Below are 15,567 nucleotides of genomic sequence, written 5' to 3' on the forward strand. Positions count from 1 at the left end.
CTCCCAGCAAGCATGCTGATGCTGCAGGAACCAAACGCACGGGCATCGATCGCAGGGACGTCCCACACCAATACACATGGACGTACTGAGGAGAGATGCTGGACAGTGCTGGCTTTCCGATAGTTGTATTATCACTCTTTCCATCCACCACTATTGGTTTTGTGTTATCAGTCCTACTTGTATTAGCTATTACAGCTGCTAGACTGCTATTGCGGCTGCTTCTCTATCTCTCTCTCTCTATCTATCTCTCTCTCTCTCACTCTCTCTCTATCTATCTATCCCCCCAGCCGGTCTCGGCAGATGGCCGCCCGCCCTGCGCCCGGTTCTGCTCCAGGTTTCTTCCCAGTAATCGGGGAGTTTTTCCTGGCCACAGTGCGCTTGGTGGATCCTGTTGGGTCTCTAAACTATGGTGTACGGTCATAGACCTGCTCTATATATAAAGCGTCTTGAGATAACTTCTGTTGTGATTTGACGCTATACAAAAATAAATTGATTTGATTTGATTTGATTTGATTTTCAGCCTGAAGGAAACCAACATCAAATAGTGCAAATAGAAGTGAATAGTTTGCTAAAAGTGCATTCCTTTTCTTTCCTGCGATACAAGAAGAAGAAAGTTTATTAATCCCAGAGAGGAAATACATTTTTTTTAGACATACAAAGACATACAGCATAGTTCAAGCATAATATATTCCACATTAGGGCACATCTTCAACAGAGGGCATGAGCAGGATGAAGAAGAGCGGGGGTGAGGTAAGAAGGTGTGTGCAAACAGTGACCATGATTGCAGGGAAGGAAGTTAGAGGTGGGGGGGCATTGGAAAAAAATATATATATCTGTCCTGAGATGAGTGTCAGGAGAGCAATCCTGTGATGCTTAACGAGGAAACAAAGGTTAAACTAGGGACAGCGATTAAGTGGGACAGATGGATGGCTTCTGAATATATAAACAGCCACCGTCTGGAAGCCAGACACCCTAAACTGTTTGAACTCAATCTGAATTGCCCTTCATTAACTGCACCCATAATATGCCTATACCAGTATTTATTATTTTTAAATCTCTGTATTCAGCTTTTCTTCAACTATTCCACATTAAGTTGAAACTGGGAAATCTGATTACTTTTGATGAATTTAAAACATTAATGAAAGACCTAGAAGCAGAGTCAGTCGGGAGCTGTCTGTGTGTCTGAATATTTTTCACTTTAACGTTGGCTTCAAACACTTGATTTTAATGTGTTTTGTATGATATTATGCTATGTATTTATTTTGCATTTGTTTTAAGTTGTGGCGTCTGAAACTTTAATGTATGTTTAAATGCAGCTGTCTTGGGCCAGGTCTCTCTTGCAAAAGAGATTCTTAATCTCAATGAGTACTACCTGGTTAAATAAAGGTTAACCCTCCCGTTGTCTTCCCGTCGACCATGCAACTTTTATCTTCCCGGGTCAAAATTGACCCAATCCGATTTGACTGTTTATAAATCATACACTACAAATTATCACCCAATTCTGTGTTACACCTTTTTGGTCGACTTCATTCCAACTCAATACCACAAGTTTTACCCTTTTTTGGGGGAATTTAAGGTTAATAAACCTAATTTTGGGGAAATTCTACCTAATTTTTTATTTAAAAAAAGCAGAAATTATGAATTTTGACTATCGGAGGACCATTATGTTGATGGATTATCACAGATGGGTAGATGTAAAAGTTTAGTTAGAATATTGTTTTGAAACCATTATTTTTAATGACACCTGTGGTCCTAAAAATTGACCACAGATGCTATAAATTAGAATAAAACACCCAGAATTCAACGAAAGTAGTGGTCATTAACTGTTTTTGCAAAGACCATATAGTAGGGAACCACCCATGTTATTTTGGGGCAATTAGATGAAAGAAATCCATATTTATGATATAGTGAATTTTGAAAACGGGTACAACAGGAAGGTTAAATAAATAAATAAATAAATAAAATATTAAAAACACAAATTAAAAAACAATAAAAGTTGTTTAGGTGCTGTGCTGGGCTCTGCATGAACCCATGCATGCATGGATGGCTCCATGTTATTCTGCTTCAGCACCCACTAACCAGAAAGCTCGCCCGTAGTGCGCCTGCGCGGCTATTTGCGCGCTGCTGCAGACAGGGGGCGTCAACATGGCGTTTCTCTCCTCGACGACCGCACTGACTGCAACCTGCCAATGAGAGAGGGAGAGAGACAAGAGAGAGGAGAGAGAAACCATTCTGTCAAACCTCCATCCCTTGTTTTTCCAGCCCTATGAATCCCTACACATTTTCAGGAGGATAGGGTTGAATTTTTGAACCGCCGCGCTCGTTCTTTGTTTTTCCTGCGCAGTGGATGGTTGTTGTGCGGCAGCAGGTGTGAGAGACAGCGGCGACCGCTCCTCTCCTCCACTGTTTCCAAGGGGAAATGTCGAGCGAGAAGCCGGTTTCAGCACCTGCTTCTTCGCTCACGGACACAGACTCGCATCCTCCTCCTCCGGGCTCTTCCGTGCAGCCGCAGCAGGTCGCCGCGGGCGCTGGCTCCGTCACCACCACCGCCACCACCGTCACCACCACCGGGGAAAGGATGGTGTCTTCAGCCGGCTCTATGGTCCTCCCGGCCGGCGTGATCAACCCCGCCGTCCCGATCAGGAATATCCAGATGAAATTCGCCGTGTTGGTGGGCCTGATCCAGGTCGGCGAGGTTAGCAACAGGGACATCGTGGAGACGGTGCTGAACCTGGTGAGTTAGTTGGAAAAAGCACTATAATAGCAAAAAAACTAGTAGCCATAATAGAGAAGCACAATCACTGTGTGTCCTATGTTTTATTTACGATGCTTCTTCACTCCCGCCGTGGCTGCTTTCCAGAGGATGATGTCATTTGTTTGCTCGGAGGATCTTTTTCTTTCTGCAGATAAAAAGCAGCATAACATGAGAGGTGTTGTGGGGATAAAATAGCACTGGAGGTGTATTATTGTAAGAGCTGAATGAAGCATGTGACCCCACTATAAGACATGAAGGGGAGTCTATAATCACCAGCCATTGTTGACTAAAATGACCAGTTTGCGGTGCAAAACACATTTGCAGTCAAACTGTAGTGGTTTAAGATGGAAAGTATATGCAGGATCCTGACCCTGATATGTACCCTGAAGTGATGCATGAGGCAGGTTGGAACAAAATGGGTACAATATTGCGCACAACACCCAAGACCCAATTATTCCGTTTTTCCTATAAAGAAGGAAATCTGTCGAAAACAAAATCAATCGGACAAAGGCCGACTAGCATTATGCTATCCATCGACATATGTATGGCTCATAATTATGCATAGGCCTATTGTTGAAGAAGGCAGGGCCCTAGCTGCATCCTGTGCGCAAAGCAGTGATGTGACTGTGGCCACTGCTTTATATTGTGCTGTGCATCATTTTATTTATGGATCAGATATATGTTGCCACCCCCCCACCATCCTCCATCATCCTCCATCCTCGGTGATGCTGGGCCTGCCCCACACATGAGAGGATTTAATCCAGCCAGGGTTTTGTTTTTTTTGACTTGCCTGGTGTTTCCCTTTATGAAACAGATGAGCAAAAATGTACAGCAGACGTTGTGTGTGGAAGACAAATGTGTTAGGAGGATATAGGACGTGTGGATGCTGCTGCCAGGCTGTTTTCCCTCCTCCATGCATCAGGAGATGGCGTGTACTGCATGGTGGTGTTACATATCTTTCCATGAAAGAGGGGGGCTCTCTGATCATTACTCATTCTCTTTTGAGGAAGAAGAATAATGTAGACATAATTTATAACCTGATTCCAGTGCAGTGCTTGACTATTTCAGGGTTTTTTGGTGTATAGCTGATGGCCTATTTACTCCTCGCTGGATGCTTGGAGCAGGACAGCCTACAAGCTGGGCTAAACCATTTTCCAGTCAGACTAGTGAGCCATCCGGATTCAGGTCGCCTCTCATCTCCCAATCGATTATTGGTACTACACGGATGAGCAGGGGTGCTTTGCAGGCTCACTCCGACCTTGTCTCCTTCCCTTACACCCCCCAACACCCACCCAGCTGCACAGGCTGATAACCATCCATCCTGTTCCTCCTCCTTCACTTTGGAGGGGATGAGAGGAGAGATGCTGCCTGCATAGACTGGCCTGGCAGGGCAGCGCCATGCATTTAAAAGCAGGTGGAGAGGAGGAGGAGGAGGAGGAGGAGGAGGAGAGGGGGTTGATGGAGGGTGGGGGAGGAGAAGAGAGAGAGTGGAGGAGGAGGAGGAGGATGAGGTGGTAGGATGCTGCAGTGGCTATGTGCTCAGAAATCACCAGCTGATGCAGCGGAAGAGGAAAGGACTCTGGATTGGTCCATATCAGCTCATCAGAGCGTTCAACTGAAATGTACCCCCATTTTACATAAATACCTGCGTTTAGAGGCTCACACTTTATCTATGAGTGTTGGTCTGATGCATTAACACACAAAGGCCCTGACAAATTAAAGCGCTATGTGTTGTCCATACAAAGCTTTACTTGCTAAATCCTGAATTGAACAATCAGTTGTGGGTTGCGACGCTGCCAATAGCTAAGCCTGTTAGGGAATTCTGTTGCCCAGCTCCTTAATTAAAAAGAGTTGAAACAAAGAGGTGTGGAGGCAGGAACCTCAGTGGTCATGCTGCTGGTACAATGAGTCCACTGTGACCCAAAAGCTGATCCATTATTCCAGTCAATGTGGGAGACCACAGCAGCCACATTCACCGTCCACCGTGGCCGTATTGATCAGATCCCACTGCGGCTCTGGTGAACAGATGGCTTGTCGGCTGGATCAGATATGCTCCCTCTTCTATACGGCGTGATGCTGGCCTTTGGCGAGTGATGAACTGTGCTGTCTCTAGAAAGAAATAGAAGAAAAGGAGAGAGAAGACAATAATAATCAACTCAAGGCCAGAACGCTGGCTGTACCGATGCTGATACAGAACACTGTGTAGCCAGCGACATAAGGCGTGCTATTGTTTTTTTAATAACGTAATAATAGTTTTTAATGTAGTACATGCAGTATAGACACACTTGCATTATTTGTGAGTGGGCTGCTGGTGGCGAGGTGCTCAGTTATTATCATCAACAAGGCATCACAGTTGTCAAGGCAACACTGCTCTTTGACTGCCTGCCTCCAGACGCTCGACCACCTGGTGTTGCTTTCCACTTCCGGACTTCTGTCACACAGTACTCTCTCCACAGTGTTTCTCTCTATCTCTCACGCTCTTTCTTTGTCTGTTTGTCTCCCATTATGAGCTAATATTTTCATGGATTGAGGAACTCTAGTACTAAATAGCAACAACAAGCGAAACAGCACTGCATAGCTAAAACAAAGCTGCACACCAGTACAGCTCAATTTTAGTGGGATCATCAGTGAATTAGCTTGGTTTACGTACAATTGATTGTGTTAGGTGATGGGTCACCATGAGACTAGTTTCAATGCTCCTCGCCTCAGATTATACAAGTCTCTGGATCTCTACTTTGAGGGATGAACCATTTTTCTAAAAGATATTCCCTAATTTTGGGTGGAAAGCATGTTGGACACGACACTCCAAAATCTCCCATAAATAGGTGTTCAGCTGGATTGAGTTCTGGTCGTTGTGAAGGCTTCATTTTCATACTCATGTTGCCGGTTTCATGGGAAGGCGTATAAATACCACAACATTACATGGATATCCCGTGTGTCAGGTGTATGCATTTTAGCCATTTTGCGTGTTATTTGTACGCCGCTTTTCACGAGTCATTTGTACACCACGCAACAAAACTACGGTAACGTCCGCAGTTAGGTTTTGGCAACAAAAACACTCAGTTAGGTTTGGGAAAAACATCATAGTTGAGCTTGAAATAAGTACATAAACTGAGTAAAATACGTACGGAAACAACGTAACAACTACAGAAGTCCACCGTGGACGCATCTGCATTTGTTTTGTTGCTCCTCTCATTTCTTCTTTTTTTTTTGCTTTTAATTTGTCACCTGTCTGTGCATTGAAGTGTAGTGATGTATGTCAGGCCTTTTGGGTACCGTAGTTGATAAATCTGAGGGGTCATTAGATGATAAATAATTAAATATCTTCCTCTAATCTTTGCTTTTTTACTTGGAAATTGCTGAATTTTACATTTTCACACCCTTAAAAATGATCTACATGAAACAGGGCAACAAACTATCTTTTTGGTCGAGCTTGTCGTAACCCATAGACATATTCAGCTGGCGATGATGGGTCACAAGTAGACATTTCTTTGTGTGTGGTGTTCACAGGCCAAAAAGGTTGGGAACCACTATAAAACACGACACTCTACAGGAGAGGATACTTTATGGTGTGCTGATGGACCCATTTACTGGTTTCCTACCTGCACTGGTGCTTCTGTGGATTGAAACCTCAGATTTTAAGTTAATGGTCCACTTCTTCTAGCCCAGCACGCTGTGGTTATTTGCTTTGACATGTTGTGATGTTGAATGTTGGAGGAAGCCAGGTGAGGAGGAATGCTTGTTGACAGAAGGAATAGGGTTGACATGTGATCTATCTGAACTGTACCGTCTTATCTTTATTTGAAGAATCGAGAGGTATATTTCTACAGGCAGTACTGTCAGTCTTGCCTTAGTACGGCACCAGCTGGGCTTATTTATAGACGGCTTTATCTAGTTGTTATGCTTTTTTTGGGGGATCAAAATGGAGTGTTTGTCTGGCATAGAAAAAGATTGGTGACACACTCTCTGCCTCACTCTCTGTCTCCAATGCCCGTTCTTTTCCTTTCATTCTCACTTTCACCTTCCTTCTTGGTCCGATGCAATATCTTCTGGCAGTGTCAATCCCCACCTGAGCCCCTTTAGTGGTCCCACTGCGTCTCTGTTAGCAAACGTCTCATTATTCTTGTCCACACACTCCACAATCACCAAGGTCACCTGATACCGAGTCCACAGCCAGCAGTCAGCGCACCACACCGAGTCTGACACGCACAGACCCATAAAGTACAAAATTCAGACACACACAGAGACATACAGTAACAACCCATTGATGTTTCTGAAGGATATACAACCAAAGAAAGTCAAATGAAGATGAGGAAAAGTAAAGAAGTATGGCAGCATTAGGAAAAAACGTGTTTTGTAATGTGTCAAACGCTGCTTGACCCTCCGTCTGGAGTGCAGTGACATTGGCATTCTGATTTATACCGCACTGATTTTTAAAGGAATAGGTCACCCAATTTCAAAACTTATTATGTGACATGCTATTTTGCCCTGAGGTGGTTTGAACCATCAGTTTAACTGTTTTCCGAGTTTACCCTGCGGCTGCACACTCAGGGCAGAGGCTAACTATTTCCCTGCAGCACTGTAATCTGCTTGCATGGCTATGCAGGGGCATAACAATGCGTCACCGTGTGCAGATGACTCTCATAGCAAGCATCCCACTAATAGTCTTAAATAGACCAATGAATAATGAGCAGGCTTGCTAGTGTGCATAGAAAATGATCATTGATGGACTTTCGCATAAATAGAGTAGAAGTTTATTTGAAATTTGCAGTTTTATGACGTTTTTTTTTTAAGGTTTTTCAGTTATGGAACATAGAGTACATGCTGGGTTGTACTTGAGCTATGGCACACAATAAAAAAATTTATACACAGCATTCCTATTTTATTGTCAAATATATTGTGGTGTTGGTTTTGTATTATCGCCATCGACTAATGAGACCATGGTCAAGATGAGAGGCTCTATGTCACACCAGCTCTGCAGCGTTTCTGAAACCAAACAGCCATTATGCAAAGAGGACGTTGCTTGTTTCATCACGTGCTTGTGTTGCTTTTTGTGCATTTTGATCAACATTTTTTTGTGTTACTACGAGTTTATTTGCCTTTATCTCTCTTTGTGTCAGAGCTGCAGTCAGTGCCCCTTCTTCCTGGCTTTTATCCAGGCAGTGTTGCCTTTCGCCGTAAAATGACTCAACTGATTTTCACATGAAATCTGATTCATAGCGGACAGTGTGAAATAGTGTAGAGGCTAGTCGAGATCACCAATGAGCTCAGCGGTGGTCTCATCTGTCCATACTATTATTATTGTAGTAATATTTTATGTCCAAATGCTACCTTTTAAACTGTGTGCACATGGATAGCCTTTTATTAGTTCTTGTGTAATCTGTATTAAATTGGTAAGAAAACAGATAACAGCCCAAATAAAGTCAGAAAACAATGTAATTAGGGCTGCAACTTTATTTTCATTATTGATCTATCTGCCAACTATTGTCTTAATTAATCGTTAAGTCTATAAAATGGCAGATACTAGTAAAACTACGAATGTCAAGCAACACGTGACAAATATCCAGTAACAAGTGTCAGTTTCCGCTTGTTACGTGCTTACAGTCTTTTCAAAATAAACTTCCATCTTCACAGGAAACAACTTGGTTAGGTTTATTCAACAATACTACTTAGTTAGTTTAGGAAAAGATTGTGGTTTGGGTTAAAATAAGTCCGTAAGTTACATGACAAATAAATCAATGTTGATGTTTGGTTTCATACGGGGTAAGAACAGCGGTTCCCTTGGCGAAAGTCCGGTGTTTTTTGACCCACTCGTTTCAGCTCTAAATGTAATATTAGTTCTATTTTAACTGAATTCTGCATTAAGAACAGAACTGCTGGTGTCTCCTGTCTTCATGAAGGGGAGCGAGGGAACATTAGCCTCGGGCTGATGCTGCAGTAAAGAGAAGAAGAAAAGTGTTTAGAGAAACCCTGAAATTTCAAGACAAAAAAAAAAAATGTCTCAGAAAGAGGATGCACATTTTGTTTTTCACCAAGTGTTTTGCAGGCCTCTGCGAGATGCTGTTGGGGGTTATTTTTGAGAAAGATTAGCTTCCGAAATGCTGCAGAGAAGCTTAGTCAGTTTGTGCCTGGGGGCTACAGCCAGTAAGCAACGTTAGCTAACAGTAACAACTGTGTTGGTGCTGACCCAGGGAACAAAATAACAAGTCGAAATGTTTTTATACGGGCTCTTCCTCCCTCTCTCTCTCTCTCACATACATGCTTACTGTACGTGCTGTCGAAGAGGTGGAGGACAGAGGGTGTGGTTTCCACTGCAAGGTCATGGATGACTTTGCTATCTATCACACAGCTGGGTTGTCCTGACCCCTGCATGAGACAGAGAGGTAGAAGCACATGATATGGGAAGGATCTTTACTGCAGAATGAGTGATAGAGGGAGAAAGATGCTGAACTATTTGGAGAGAGTTTCAGAAGGGGAAGTTGGAAAGCCTGTGATTGTCCTTCAGGTCCGTCTTTTCTTATTGAGTGTACTATAGGTCCAGCTGTATGGCGTCCTGCGGGGGTCTGATGAGTTCCGGCCCCCCCTGTGGAGCCTCATCACGCTGTGTGTATCACTGCTCTCCCCTCTCCTCTGCTGCTGGTGATAGAGGAGTGAAATATAGTAGGAGCCCCATGGACCCGAGTACATTGCACCCTTTTTTACATAAAGCACAAAGCCCGTTAGAGACACCTTGACATTTTGAGTTTTAATTGGCCATTTTTCATCATCAGTCACTTGTCACACTGTTGGATTAGCCTCTACTGGCTTGTTAGCATGGTTAGCAGCGTTCCTCTTTGAAAGCAAGTCCACACTCCGAGGCATGCTGGACAAAATCTGGAAACCATTTCCACTTTGTGATTGAAAAATAACCAATTAGAAATCTAAATGTTAAGTTGTCGCTTAAACGAAAAAACCCAAACGTCGCCCCCAAATCCTCTTGATAGCAACATTCCCCGTAATGATCTGCTTCAGAGCCACGTTAATCTTTTTCCTGGCTTCATTATAATTTCTATTTCAGGTTTTTAACTCATAACACCGTTTGAGCTTAAGTCTCTATGTGTGTGAAAGTAAGAGGTGTTAAGCATCAAGGCTAAACCGTTGACCTATCTGCGTCTTACTGCGCCTGAGTTCTGCTCCACTTCTCTAAATTCCTCCTCATCCTTCGTTAGCTGCTATTTCCAGATGCCGGGATTTTTTTTCCCGAGGATAAGCCGAGTCAGATTTTGGGTAAGGACACCTTCTGGGAATGGGGGAGAACACGGAAAAAAAATGTCCCGTCCTTGCTTAACGACACCTTTTGTTACTTCCTTTGTCTCTCCATTCTTTATCTCCTCTAAGCACATCCATCTCCCTAACCCCTCGGTGTAATCTTGTCCCTCGCTCCCTGAATCCCTGGTTGGGTAGAGCGGCTGGTGGATGAATGTGGATGATCCCTATTGTGAGGAGGTAATGGAGCTGTCTGCAGCGCCATTCCTCTCTGGTTCCTTTTTCTGCAGTCACTTTCTCCTTCCACTCATCTTTGCCACATTTTGAGCTAAGAAAGCCTGGAGGGAGACTATTTTCTGTTAACCACATGTCTGCCATGCTTTTGTAAGTGTGGAGGTAGAGTTGAAGGACAGAGGCAAAAGGAACTTTAGCTCTTTCACGGTTTCATTTTTGCTTATTTGTCATTTCTGAAGACGGTGAAAGAAATAAATCATAGGACTGAGTAGTGCAGTTTAGCTGTGATGGCTTTTTGAAGCTCTTAGCTATCACATAAATATACTGTATTGTATTTTTTACCTCTTTGACATGCAAAGAGAGCAGTGCCTGAAATGGGCCGGCACTCACCAGTACTGAGTATCGGCACTTCTGATTTTTGTCCACATGAATACCCTTACTTCTTATTGTGCCACATCCTGGTGAGTCTATGTGCGTACCCCTAAACATGTCTAGCTGTGTCTCTGTAAAAACATCTTAATGCTGAGAAAACAGCGCTGAAAATGCCTTTGGTATTCCTCCTCATTATCCAATCTAATCTGTAGGCCAACAGATATCATATTTTAATTTGGTTTTATTGTAGTGTATATGCAATATTATATTTGTGTACAATTTGATTTAATAGCTACAAAAAAGTGTTTATTAACCAAATATACACTCATGTACAAACTGGAAATATACAGTATGTTGTATGTACAGTAGGCCTAATGTATGTAATGAAATGCTCACAAAAATACATTTGAAGTGGGATATATTACCAAGATATACATATACATATAAATAAATCCAAGACACATGCGCTGATCATGTCATGCAACTGATGAATTTGGGTACTGGTGCCTTTCTTGTTCCAATTCAGACACTGAAAGAGGGTATTACACACTCTTTTCTAGTATTGCTGTAACAATTCAGTTTGCATTGATGCAGAAATCACCATCAGACGTCACAAATCTAGGAGTGTTAATCACAAGTTTCATCACGATACGATGTTATATTGATTCTTTGGACAACAATACGATATTTGCTGCCACGATACGATTTAGATTAGATTCCATTCAGGGGCCTGCGATCGATGTGAGACGATAAGGAATGCACCAATTGCAAAGTTATGGGCCGATATCGATGTTTAAAATAAAAAATTTGTCCGATACCGATGTTTTGTTGTTGTTATTTATTCCCCATTTGGTGCCAGGGAAACAAAGACGTCTTCTTTATAAAAAAAATAACAGAACTGTCTTCACTCTATAAAGTCATTCAGACCTTCATTCATATCTTGAATGAGCACAAATTAAATTGTACAAATTTATGAAACAAGCTTTAAAGTAACCTTCTTTCACATGAGAAATAGCTACTTAAAAAGCCCCTTTAGCCTGTATACAACTATCTACTCAATGAAAATACCCAGCAAAAACATTTTGTGAAGCATAAATTAAATGTAATTAAATCAGCAGCTAACAACACAACATTTAGCCGGCATAAAAAATGAATGCAACACAACATATAAACATCGCGACTGCCATCGGTTAATGTCATCTTATTTGCCGATAGGCCGGTTGCAGTCAACAAGGCGAAAATCGGCCAATACTGATGTTCAGCCATTAAATTGGTGCATCCCTACAGACGATATCATATGGCCTTTTAACACAATTAGTTACATTTATATCAACTAAATCTTCTTCTATTTTACTCTGCCTAATGAATTATTAATTACTGCACTGATATTCATATAAAGGCTACAGGAAGCTTGTTTTTCTTCATCTATGCTCCCTATTTCCACACTATTGTGTCTGGCTGGTTCATGCCATTGTGTCTGGCTCTTTTGTGTTTTTTTCCTAAAATGTGTGTGTGTGTGTGTGGGTGTGATTTTTGCGAGGGGGGGTTGTGGGTGTCATCATTTCTATAGAATCTTCATACGGCACATTTGGATCAAACACGCTGTTGAAACATGGCTTTGTTGCTATGGGTGCATCTGTTTGCTTGTGTGTGTGTGTGTGTGTGTGTCAGTGTGTGTCAGTCTGGCACCCCTACAATGCACTAATCCTCACATTATAACAAGCTGCTTTGTTTGAATTACCTGGTGTTTGTGTGCCCCCAACATCCCGGAGAGTTGATAAATGAGTGTTCCTACAAAACCCTTGCTTTTAGTCTTCCTACACCTTCATCTGCACATTTTCTCTGGCAGCATGCACACCAACACACACACACACACACACACATATACACACACACTGCTCCCTTCCTTCTTGTAGCCCACATCATTGCCTGGCAGGGGTGATTTTATATTCATGCTGGCCTACTTCGCCTTTCTCCCTTGGCTCCTCACACACACACACACACGCACACACACACACACACAAACACATCTGCTTTACTGTGAAGTATAGCTAACTGTGTAGCTATTCATCATGCTGCATACTGCAGTGGCCGAAGGTTGATTATAGCAAACTTTTGTGGTGTTTGTGTGTGTGTGTAGCTTAAATATTCAAGAACTACTAGACATGTAGCATCTCCCTGCTATGCCCATACATCCCCTGCAGCATGAAAAACAGTGTCGGCCAGCCATTTAACACCACATTAGACTGGTTAGTAGATCGACGCTCGCTATCAAACCAAAACATTTTCAACTTTAGTGTCTTATTGCTTCCATCTGTATTCTGCACGGAGTGAACAATGCATCAGGACTGCATGTTCTCCCCATGAAATCGACTCTTAACTAGTGAATGCAGATGAGCGCTACGATCCCTAAAGGAATTCATCTAATAAATCCACTTCAGTAATGACAGAGAGCTGTGGATGAAGGGGAGGGTTAAACAAGGATTGTTAAGCTTTTTATAAAACAGCCTATTTTGATAAGAGAAAGGCCATGGTAATGTTTTGAACACTCCAAAGAAAACTAGTTAAATAGAGCAGACAGCGGCACAATATGCTGCTTTATTGTGTCCCTTTTTCTGTGGATGTGATACTGCCTGGCGAGCACTGCGGCGGCGCTGGTTTGAGCACACGTAATAAAGTCGGATCTGTGTGCTCTGGTCCACGTCAGCAAGGGAAATAAGAACAGTGTCCTAATCTGCTGTGGAGTACTGAGACCTTATTCAACAATATCATTTTGTAAGAGGGATGACTGTCGTTCAGTAGTGTCGACCACTAAAATTAAAGGTGGAGTCAGCGATTCTGGAGAAAGATCACCCAAACAAATACCTCCCTCCACATTTGCCGTCCCTCTTGTTCCCATTGCCTCTCTCTTTATACATGCATGGTCTTTCTCCTGTCCTGTGCACGAGCACGAACGCTCCCTGTTGCTGATTGGCTGTTGTGTGGCTCGGTCCGCGCCACTTTGTTTGTTTCCCATCTACAGTGCCAGGGCTGTGTATGAACACCGGATTATTTGTCAGCGCACACACAGATCGGTCAGTTAGCGGACCGTGAGGAGATACTCGCTGAATTTGACAAAAAGCGTATTGGATCACTAACTCCACCTTTTTAAAGAATTTTTTTACCACATTTGTACGTTGTAAGAGCTCACATCTAGGGCTGCAACCACTGATTATTTTCATTACTGATTAATCTGACGATTATTTTCTAGATTATTCGATTAATTGTTTGGTCTACAAAATGTGAAATCGGGAAAAATGGCCATCGCAGTTTCTCAAAGTCCAAGGGGATGTCTTTAAATGTCTTGTTTTTTCAGTCCAAAACCCAAAAATATTCAGTTTGATATGATATAAAACTGAGAAAAGTAGGAAATGTCCACATTTGAGAGGCCTTTTTTTGCATGAAAAACTCCTTTAATCATTAATTAATTATCAAAATAGTTGCTAATTATTTTCTGTTGAATGGATTAGTTGACTAATCGTTGCTGTTCTACTTACATTGTCTTTCATCCAGTAATCACATCTGATGTAAAAATCCAAAGTGACCGATTGGTGTAACTACTTACCAGAGGCAGGAGAAACAAGTCCAAAAGGTGCCTTATTTTTTCTAAGGACAAATGTGAGAGAAACACTCTAAATCCACCAAAATTGACAGCATACAGAGCAGTGGCATCCAGTAAAGCACTTAATTGCATCATGCAAGGGAAGAAAGCTGCCGGCAGTCTACAGCCATGCTAGTGGCTTTTTGAGGCTGTACCATAGACTGTAGCCAAAGATGGTTTCTGTCATTTTAGGTAGTTATTATCACGCTGATGTATGTTGAAGTGATTCTTTTTCTGAATAGTTTGATTTTAATTAGTTATTTGATGCTATAAAAAGGGGATGAGACGTCATGATTGACAGCTGTGATTGACAGCTGCTCTGAGTGAAGTAGAAGCGAAAATCTCAAGACGGCAGCTCCTGTATCCGGGATATATTTTGGCTTCACTTTTGTACAGTGGGAGGAAGTGGAGACACGTGGTCCATCTATAAATACAGTCTATGGGCTGTACTCGGGCACAGAGGTGGTTTGAGCTGAATGCTAACATCAGCATGCTCACACTGACAATGCTAACATGCCATTGCTAAGCAGGTATAATGTTTAGCGTGCAAGCATGCTAACATTTGCTAATTAGCACTAAGAACATAAGTTGTATTGTAGTAAGTGTTGGACAAATTTAAATTTGTACCTGTGACGCAGAGCAGATGATCAAATAAACTGATTTCACCCATCCCTCGAAGTTCTATGTGCTGGGATCAGTACACTAACGGGATTGATACCGTGTAGCCAGGTTTTTGCCTCACCTCTCCTGCCAGCACTTTCACACTCAGATATGCTGCTAGATGGAGGTGGAGGAAGAGGTTTTGCAGCCAACAACTGGCAGCGGTGACTCACTGTATTACCCTTCCTCCCTCCTCCTCATCCACATCATCCACACTACTCCCCTCCCTCCCTCAACCCTCACCCCTGCTCCCCTCTTCTCTGGTTCCAGGAAAACTATTAGGTTGGAATACCGAATGTGAATGCAGAGAAGCACAGTCTTATAATCAAGCTAATGTATGGATCCAAAAGGGTCTTGCTTAGTCTGTGTTTGTTTCGTATGACTACAGGGGTCACATATGGAAATTTCAGTTCATTCTCAGTTAAACAATGCACTAATTTGCCATCGCTGTTATGGATCATGCACACGTATTATTTAACTTTACACCAATGGCTTTAGAAAGTATTTTGTTGCTTGCCTCAGGGTTTGCACAGGGTTTATTTTTGCCTCCAAACTTAATATTTATGATTTAGGATCTGTCTGTATTTGTTTTTCAGAATACACTCAGAACTGAGTCACTCACCCTCCTACCCCCCAACCCCCAGGGTTATTTCTCTTCCTG

General features: G+C 42.5%; 1 protein-coding gene across 18 annotated transcripts in view; it reads left to right on the top strand.

Annotated features, from left to right (window-relative positions):
* The first annotated feature begins 2,133 nt into the window (after positions 1–2,133).
* nbeaa (neurobeachin a) overlaps positions 2,134–15,567 on the top strand; it is a 110,790-nt gene continuing 97,356 nt past the window's right edge. For 13 of the 18 annotated variants that reach the window (XM_074611592.1, XM_074611597.1, XM_074611598.1 and 10 more), the window contains exon 1: positions 2,135–2,734. In XM_074611592.1, coding sequence (XP_074467693.1) covers positions 2,420–2,734 — 315 coding nt within the window. In that variant the 5' untranslated portion in view covers positions 2,135–2,419. Of the gene's footprint in view, positions 2,735–15,567 lie in introns of all 18 variants that reach the window. The other 5 variants (XM_074611600.1, XM_074611601.1, XM_074611611.1 and 2 more) reach the window with 2 other exon arrangements.

The sequence above is a fragment of the Sebastes fasciatus genome, chromosome 16 (genome assembly GCF_043250625.1).
Source record: "Sebastes fasciatus isolate fSebFas1 chromosome 16, fSebFas1.pri, whole genome shotgun sequence".
Taxonomy (NCBI): domain Eukaryota; kingdom Metazoa; phylum Chordata; class Actinopteri; order Perciformes; family Sebastidae; genus Sebastes; species Sebastes fasciatus.